Below are 10,207 nucleotides of genomic sequence, written 5' to 3' on the forward strand. Positions count from 1 at the left end.
AACTTTAGAACAGTCTCCTGTCTGCATTCATCCATGATATTATCGCACTGGTGGGCAATGATATTATCAAATTGGTGGACATAAGCCACTCATTGAAATCCAACATGTGAATGGATGTGTTTAAGAGACAGATTTGGGGGGGGGGGGGGGGGGGGGGGGGGAGAGATAGAGAGATGCATGGTCAGTTTGTTGCCATATTTTCCAATGAGATAAAACAGGAAGGGCCTTCAAAAAGTAAGTTACCCATTTGGTCCCACACTAAGGGTTGGGTTGTTTTGGGGAAGGAGACCAGACAGCGAGGTCATCGGTCTCATCGGATTAGGGAAGAATGGGGAAGGAAGTCGGCCGTGCCATTTCAGAGGAACCATCCCAGTGCATTTGTCTGGAGTCCCACACTAAGGCCATTGTGCAAGAAGAATGGTGACTGAAGGTGTTACCATTAATTCTCATATACCGATCACCCATTGCCCACTCTCCCTCTGTAATAGAAGGTGGATATATGAAAGAGTGGTGCATTGTCAAAAGAGAGTACATACTCAAGGTTCCCTACTTACACAGTTCTGCTGCACTATGGTTAACAGGTGGACTACAATGTGCAAATTAAATGGCTTGGCACTGGGAAACATACTCCCACGTACAGAGCACAGTACAATTCTTACCGGCAAAATGCCTAAATTGCACACAGACCCATGGGGAAATTCTGGCAGTATGTAGACCAAATCCAATGTCATGTTCATCCATAGTGAAACAGCACCAACAATTTAACAGAGGCTGCACATGCATGAGTGATGCTGATCAGAAAGTAAAATCGTCAACTTCGACCACAGATAACAATGCTGATGCAACTGAGGAATCGATTTGAAGCGACTGCAGATTTTCTGATGACGGGGACGTTCACACAGCGGTTCTCAAATGTCTTCTATCGTCGAGGAACTGAATGACTAGTAGAACTTCCTGGCTATGTTGAAAAATACGTGTATCTGCATTATCTTGAAGTGAAGTACAGCATTTAGAGGAAGTTACTTGGCCTGTCATAATAATGTGCTACTTCCATTTGGAAGTCCCTCATAATTGCAGGACTGAACCAGTCCATATCATGATGAGAGGTCACAATTATGATCCACAGAACCTGGGAAAATAACACATCACAACAAGAATTATAGTTCTTCTTGTGGCACCACAACTGCTGCTTTCACCAGCTCATAACCAAACTGTCCATTTCCAATCTCGGGATACACAACAACCCAGTACCCTCTATAACTAAGATTTCATATTCAGATTTGTTGACTTTGTCAACCTACAAGCAAACTGTCACCTTCCAATCTAATCTAGACCTCAGACTACACTACAGATCAGTCTGTCATCTTAAGCTACATTCACTCACAAACCTAACACAGATGCAAATTAAATATATCCTTGCATCCAGACATCCTGGATTTAACCTCTGCAAATACCTCCCCCCCCCCCCCCCCCCCCCCCCCCAAATAGGGTGATTTTGCTAAATGGGGACAAAAGGCAAATAACAATCCCTATGAGGATAAGAAGTAAAAAAGGTCATACGGGCATATGGCAGGAAATGCGTCCCAAGGCAGGTACACCCACTTGAAGGTGGAGATAGAAGATCTCTGACAGTGATCCCACTAGCAGAACCACGCAGGTGGTGTGCCAGCATGGGGTAAGCCAGACAACAGTGTGGAAAATTCTCCACAAGAATTGCCACTATCCACATCACTTACAATGCCTGTGCACCTTATTAACTACGGATCTGCCTCCACAGTAAAAGTTTTGCCACTGGTTTGTCGCGTAAACTGTCACGGTGCTGGCATTTCTGTCATCCATGCTGCTCACAGATGAGGCTACTTTTACAAGGAACAGTACTGACAACCTTCACAACACTCAATCCGCACAGTATTATGGCCGTGAACCATCACCACCAGTTCAGCCTTAATGTGTGGACAGAGATCATTGGTGAGTACCTCGTGGGACCAGTTGTCCTTTCACAACATCCCACAGGCAAGATGTATCTGTACTTCTTGTGGCAGACGCCGCCTCCCAAGGGGAACACGTACCTCTGGTGGTAAGGAGGGTAACGTGACTATTACGTGATAGTGACCCAGCTCACTGCCCTCTTGAATGTCCGGCTAAAAAACTAGTACAGAGAAAATGTTCCCATTTGCCTGGTGTGTTTTCATGTGTGCTTTCAATCACTGAAACCTAACCTACACTGTCAAAGATCTTTTACATCCAACTCTCAAGTGACAGTACCTCCCTTGGAACATATCTCCAGCCTTCCAGTACATGTTGCATACCTATGAAGTTCGATTTACTGATGCAATAGCTACAACTTAACAATATTAATACAACCGCTTGCTTGACAAAAGATCCATACCCAAAGACTGGAAAGTTGCACAGGGCACACTAATATTCAAGAAAGGCAATAAGAGCAATCCACTAAATTATAGGCCCATATCATTAATGCCAATATTATACAGCAGGATTTTGGAACATACACTATGTGATAAAAAGTATCCTGACACCGCCAAAACGATGTGTTTTTCATATTAGGTGCACTGTGCTGCCACCTACTGCCAGGTACTCCATATCATTGAGCTCAGTAGTCATTAGACATCGTGAGAGAGCAGAATGGGGTGTTCCCGCAAAACTTACGGACTTCCAACATGGTCAGGTGATTGGGTGTCACTTGTGTCATATGTCTATACACGAGATTTCCTCACTCCACTGTTCCAGATGTAACAATGAAGTGGAAAGGTGAAGGGACACGTACAGGAAAAAAGTGTACAGGCCGACCTCGTCTGTGTCTGTTGACTGACAGAGACTGCCGACAGTTGAGGAGGGTCATAATGTGTAACAGGCAGACATCTATCCAGACCACCACATAGGAATTCCAAACTGCATCAGGATCCACTGCAAGTACTATGATGGTTATGAGGGAGGTGACAAAACTTCGATTTCATGGTCGAGCGGCTGCTCATAAGCCACACATCATGCCGGTAAATGCCAAACAATGCCTTGCTGCCAGCCGGGGAGGCCGAGCGGTTTTAGGTGTTACAGTCCGGAACCGCGCGACCGCTACAGTCACAGGTCCGAATCCTGGCTCGGGCATGGATGTGTGTGATGTCCTTAGGTTAGTTAGGTTTAAGTAGTTCTAAGTCTAGGGGACTGATGACCTCAGAAGTTGAGTCCCATAGCGCTCAGAGCCATTTGAACACCTCGCTTGGTGTGAGGAGCATAAACATTGGATGATTGAACAGTGGAAAAACATTGTGTGGAGTGATGAAACATGGTACACAATGTGGCGATCCGAGGGCAGGGTGTGGAAATGGCGAAAGTTCAGTGAATGTCATCTGCCAGCGTGTGTAGTGCCAACAGTAAAATTCGGAGGAGGAGGAGGTGGTGGTGGTGGTGGTGGTGGTGTGGTGTGATGGTGTTTTTCACGGAGGGAGCTTACACCCCTTGTTTTGCGTGGCACTATCACAGCACAGGCCTACATTTATGTTTTAAGCACCTTCTTGCTTCCTACTATTGAAGAGAAATTCGGGGACGGTGATTGCATCTTTTAACACAATCAAGCACCTGTTCATAATGCACGGCCTGTGGCGGAGTGGTTACATGACAGTAACATCCCTGTAATGGACTGGCCTGCACAGAGTCCTGACCTGAATCCTATGGAACACCTTTAGGATATTTTGGAACGCCGACTTTGTGCAAGGCCTCACCGTCCGACATCGATACCTCTCTTCGGTGCACCACTCCATGAAGAATGGGCTGCCAGTCCCCAAGGAAGTTTGCAGCACCTGATTGCCTCTGAGAGCGGAAGCTGTCATCAAGGCTAAGGGTGGATGAACACCATACTGAATTCCAGCATTATCGATGGAGGGTGTCAAGAACTTGTAAGTCATTTTCAGCCAGGTGTCCGGATACTTTTGATCAAATAGCGTATACTGTGTTCGAACATTACAAATTACCTCGAAGAGAAAGAGTCTTTTGACACTAAGTCAACACGGATTTAGAAAACACTGTTCTTGTGAAACACAACTAGCTCTTTACTCGCACAAAGTGATGAGTGTTACTGACAAGGGATTTAAGCTGATTCCGTATTTCTAGATTTCCACAAGGCTTTTGACACCATACCTCACAAGTGGTTTGAAATCAAATTGTCTGCTTATGAAATACTGTCTCAGTTATGCGACTGGATTCGTGATTTCCTGTCAGGCACATATCACAGTTCGTAGTAACTCACAGAAAGTCATCGAACAAAACTTATGTGATTTCTGGCAGTCCACAAGGTTTTTGTTATAGGCCCTCTGTTGTTCTTTATCTATATAATCGATTTAGAAGACAATCTTAAGCTGTTTGCGGATGATGCTGCCACTTATCGCCTAGTAAAGTCATCAGAAAAATAATTGTAAAACAATTCAGATATCTGTATGGTGTGAAAACAGGCAATTGACTCTAAATAATGAAAAGTGTGAGGTCAACCACATGAGTGCTAAAAGGGATCCACTAAACTTCATTTACGAGAAATATCAATCAAATCCAAAGGCCATAATTTCAACTAAATACCTACGAATTACAATTACGAACAACTTAAACTGGAAAGAACATGTAGAAAATGTTGTGGGGAAGGTACACCAAAGACTTCACTTCACTGGCAGAACGCTTAGGAGATGAAACAGATCTACTAAAGAGACTGCCTACACTATGCTTGTCCATCCTCTTTTAGAGTACTGCTGGGTGGTGTGGGATTCTTAACAGAGAGGATTAACAGAGTACATTGAGAAAATTCAAAGAAGGGCAGCATGTTCTATATTATTGAGAAACAGGGGAGGAGTGTCACAGATATGATACAGAAATTGGGATGAATATCATTAAAACAAAGGCATTTCTCATGGCAGGATCTTCTCACAAAATTTATATCACCAACTTTTTCCTCCGAATGCGAAAATATTTTGTTGATAATGACCTACATGGGGGAAGTGTGCATTATAATAAAATAAGGGAAATCAGAGCTCACATGGAAACATATAGATGTATGTTTTTTTCCGTGTGCTGTTCGAGAGTGGAGTTATAGAAGATTAGTGTGAAGGCTGTTCGATGAACCCTCTGCCAGGCACTTCAGTGTAATTTGCAGAATAGGCAAATAGATGTAGACTTATGGAGTGACCCTCATAGGCGGGTATCTCTCACCCTGGAGCTAAGCGACTTGCCCTTCCTTTCAACCTTCCCCAAGGAAGAAATTAGTACTTGCAAATGATAGATAGTGTGTAACTTTTATATGTGTGCATCAGTATTCTACACATTTAGCATCCTGAAGGTGGGTACTGGTCAGAAATTCTGCCTTGTGTGTTAAAACCAAAGAATAGTGTCGATAGGTTCTGTGCTTACACTGCTGGTTATTAAAATTAAAAGCTGTTGGCAAAAGTCAATATTGACATCAGAACTTGTTGCTCAAAACAGAGGGAGGACTAGACATAAGAAGAAACATCTTCTACTTCATGACAACTCATCACCAAAAACATTTAACTAAAAGAAACCATTTTATATACTGCTATATTTTTTATTCTTGCAAAGAATTTGTGGAGATGTTACTTTCTAGATAATATTACTACCATTTATTACCATCTATTAATAAACATTCTCCACTCCTTATTGGACTATTAACATAAATCTTACAATATAATACTATATCCAGTAATGAGGGAGGATCAGAAAGCAATGCACAATAACTTTTTCCCCCTAGTATTGCAGCTGGAATGTTGAAATTTGATGATTATATAGTTTAAAGTTTGCACTACAGAAGGAATTTTGTTTTCATGATCAATGAGAGTAGCTTGAACTACGAAACAAACATGGTGCGAAGAACAACAAAGAATAGTTCGATATTTGTGGATCAAAGGTCATAAACCGAATGCAAATCACAGGGACATGTGTGGCCTGTATGGGGATGACTGTATAGACTGTAGCAATGTCTCCAGGTGGTGTTCATTCTTTAGCACTGTGTGAATCTTAGGGATTCACCACACTCCGGGCAGCCGGGAACAGCTGCAGCCCTGCAGAATGTTGGAGCTACTAAGGCAGAAATTTTGAACTGTGAATCTTACCACAGCAGTTCATTGTTCTCTATGGTGTGGCGTATGATATTGTTCATGACACGTGGAAATTTCGTGAAGTTAGTGCTCATAGGTGTCTAAGAACCTGACAGACAACCACAAGGGCCAGCGAACGATGACAGGCTTGGGTCATTTAAAACATTACACTGCAGAAGAGCATGGCTTTCTGAAAGGAGACAAGTCATCGGCATACCACTACACTCCCAAAACCAAGCAGGTCTCATTGGAGTGGAAACATGATGGTTCCCCAGTATGAAAAAATTCAAAGTGACTCAAACAGCCAAGAAAGTTCTTGTGACAGTGTTCTGGGATATGCATGGTGTGTTATTGATGAACTTGGCTGAGCATACAAGCAGTGTGAATGCCACAGCCTACATTAAAACTTTGGTTAAATTGAGTTGTGCCCTTCGTGACAAACACCACAACTTTAATGTTAACGGTGTCAAAAGTCTTCATGACAAAACTCGCCTCCCAAGCTGCTGTTTTTGTTCATGCGAAAATCATCAAATTTGGGTGGGAGATGCTCCAGGATTCACCTTACAATCCAGATCTTGCACCATTAGACTTTCATCTGAGAATGAAAGTGATTAGTCTCATGGAACAAACTTTACACATAATTTCAAACTTTTATGAAACATTTTCTCACTGATCACTGCCACAAAATGAAGAAAAGAGAGAAAGGTTATCGTTCACTACTTTAGGCTGTAAAACTGCCGCACAATGCATGCCGTTTTAATTTATTACATCTGTATTACTGACTAGATTCATGGCACATTTTGATTACAATATTCAGATATATCACTGAAGGCACCAGAAAAAATACATCGCTGTATGACACTTAGTTCAGGAGATATGACTTCAAATACTAAGATGTGTGGAAAAACTGCTACATCATATATGATGTTTTAATTTATTATTTCTTTACTACTAATTCTATTGACAACACATTTCACAGACAGCAGCCTCATATAACAGTGGATGTACCAGCAAAATTATATCATTGTACAGTACACTGTTCACAAGACACATAATCAAAAACAATAAGCTGCATAAAAATGACACTGTAGGGTGAAATTCGCTAGACATACAGATCAAATATATGTACAAATATGCGTGATGTTATATATTTGATGTGTGTAGGTGGGCAAGGCCATGGGTAAACAGCTCACCCTAAAAACCTAGAATGATTTCAGTTACAGTTAGTACACATATTAGTTACAATCAGGAAAGTAATACTGTAGGTGTAAGAACCACCATCCTCCTACTGGATTGAGTGTGGTAATGTGGAGGAAGAAGGCATGAGAAAACACACGGGGGGGGGGGGGGGGGGGGGGAGACAAGCACAGGTGGGATGAGGAGATGATGGACAGAGGTAGGGGAGGGGGAAATGTACAGAGGGGGAGGGGGGTGAGAGGAGAAGGCGGACAGAGATGGGGAGGAAGAGATAGGCAGAGAGAGGGGAGAGGAGATGAACAGACAGAGGGGGAGGAAGAGATGGACAGAAAGATGGAGGAGGAGGAGATAGACACAGAGGGGGGAGGAGCAAACAGAGAGAGGAGGGAAGAGAAGATGTACAGAGAGCTGGGGGGCCAGAGAGGATGTGAAGATGGACTATTGCAAGATTGGATAAAATACATACCTGGGCAACACCAGGTAATCAACTAGCACACAATATAATATAAATACCGTATATCATCAAAACATTGGAAAACCTCATTACTCACTTAAATTATGAAAATCTTCATTACACATTTAAATTAGAAAAGAGCTTCATTACTCATAATTTTACAATACTATCTGGTTAAGCTACACGATCTAGTCTCTCTGCATGAACACTTCGCAACATCAGTAGGGCTACCAAAAAATTCACAAACTGAATATACAAGTTGCAGTCCTGAATTTTTGTTCTGAACATCACACGTTTTCTACTGTGACATATAATAAACATCTTCACTTGTGTGTTTGTTCCTTGTAAACTGTGAATCCTGGCATGAAAAAAAAGTTTCACAAACATGGGAATGAGTTACAGAAAAGATTAATAGTGAGAAAACGCTGATGTTAAGTATCTGTCTACCATTTACAACAAATAAAAGCTTAGCTGTTCAAATGATGTTAATTAAAACTTCAGTTTTCATCTGTTTTAAATATATACACCAAGGAACACTTTATGCATCCCACAGTAAAACTATTGTCCTTTTCAGCCCCTTATTCAGCATCTATTTCTCTACTATTGTTTGCATTTATAAGACTCCCCTTGCATTTTTCAATATGGTACAGATGTAAACATTAGGCTTTGCTACCAGTCAGATTGTTACCACAACCATATTTTCTGATTTCACATTCACTGGCTTTACCAACTCTTAACCAAATTGTCACCCACCAACCATCTAGACATCAAGCTGTGCTATGTATTAGTCTGCCACTAGAACCAAGATTTCAGAGGGAGTCTAATATGTAACTTCTGCCCCTGTAGTAATGACAGGTATGCAATCCCTACAATAAACAATAAGACCAACGTACAATGGGTGTAAAATTGATGTGGCAGTAAAAGACACCGATCAGAGATTCACGAGGATTAAGGTTTCTTCAAAAAGGGTACTGCTGAACACCTATCTACTACTAGTTAAACACATCTATACATGTTTATGTACCTGTATATATGAGTTCTCTTTTTATCTGAAGGAAGTTTACAAACCTTATACCATTGTAAAAGTATTTCTCAATGAATCAATTACTACGCAACACCACTATCCAAGAAACAAGATAATTTTCTGCACGTACAATATCAAATATTGTAATAGCAATTTATGTTAGACTATAATAAGTGCTCTTAAAATGTAATGAGAATGACCATTACAAATCCACTGAAGTCAAAAACAACTATTCTTCATGGTAGTTGCAAAATAAGAGAATCAAAGCAAGAGACAGTCCTATCATTGCAGTGCCCGACCTGATACAGCTTCACAGTGTTTCTTTGCTAAACATACAAATTATTATTATTATTTTACAGCTGACAACACATACCTGGAGGCTACTTCATCATGAGCTGTGACCATTATTCTATTTTCCTGGCTAACATATCCACAACGCTTTTCTTCATGTCTTAACGCCACACCTAACCTTTTGCTGAGATCGTAATAACACTTCACAATTGAGTGGCTAGCAGTTGCTCGCAGTGCAAAAACGATATTTATCAATATAACCGAAGAATTATCTCTTTTTCCACCGTGTACTGACGGCATCAAAGTAGGGTGTCCGACAAAACGCACATCGTTCACTTTGAGTTCAAATTTTCTCTCACATAACTCAGGTTTTACAGCGAACAGCGTTGATAGTACTTCATCTGAAAAACCTGTCAGCCGTCCTTTGGAAATGTTGGAAGTCTGAGGTGGTGGACTCTGAAGCAAATCTTCAGTCACAACGAGTGCATAGGGATTTTTTCGGCGTTTCTGGTGTCCAGACTCGGTGCGCAAGTCATTTGCATAAGGATACCGAAATAGTAAGCGGTCACCTTTACTATCGCTCTTCACAAGAATGACACTTAATGGATCTGGTTCCATCCTCTCTCGGCCTTTACGAAACCGAGAAGCCTACATCAACCTACATCGGCGTTCGGTATGTACAAAGCTTTGCTGCAGTACGAGGCATTGATTGATCTCCTTGCACCAGAATCAGATACAATTCCTGTACTTATTTTGAGAAAACACCACACTCCATTATTCAACCTAAACATCAGTGTGTTACTCGGATATGTAAACACATAACTCGTCCCTCTCTTGACGTTTCTGAAACTAACAAACAAACAAACCTCGTGCGCCAAGGATATTATACACAGCCATAGATATCTAACTTTATAGCACAGTCAACTTCAATTCCGGTTTTTTTTCCAATAGCAGAACGACGCAAAGTATCAATTTAATTAAAAATGATCGACTTTGCTGCGTTAATGTACTTTCATTTTCCCTTTTACACCACAAGGAATGCATTAAACTTATTCTTGAAACATTTCATATTCAAATGACATTTGAAATATATCGTTTGGAGTGTTATTTTTTAGCTCAATTACTACATTTTTT

The 10,207-nt window shown here is 41.3% G+C and overlaps 1 protein-coding gene across 2 annotated transcripts in view; it reads right to left on the minus strand.

The window, feature by feature from the left end:
* The window catches only part of LOC126425168 (GATOR complex protein NPRL3), an 89,130-nt gene extending 79,192 nt beyond the window's left edge, over positions 1–9,938 (minus strand). For both annotated transcript variants that reach the window (XM_050088120.1, XM_050088119.1), the window contains exon 1: positions 9,156–9,938. In XM_050088120.1, the coding sequence (XP_049944077.1) occupies positions 9,156–9,691 (536 nt within the window). In that variant the 5' untranslated portion in view covers positions 9,692–9,938. The remainder of the gene's footprint in view (positions 1–9,155) is intronic.
* Between the last annotated feature and the right edge of the window lie 269 nt (positions 9,939–10,207).

The sequence above is a fragment of the Schistocerca serialis genome, chromosome 10 (genome assembly GCF_023864345.2).
Source record: "Schistocerca serialis cubense isolate TAMUIC-IGC-003099 chromosome 10, iqSchSeri2.2, whole genome shotgun sequence".
NCBI classification, from domain to species: domain Eukaryota; kingdom Metazoa; phylum Arthropoda; class Insecta; order Orthoptera; family Acrididae; genus Schistocerca; species Schistocerca serialis.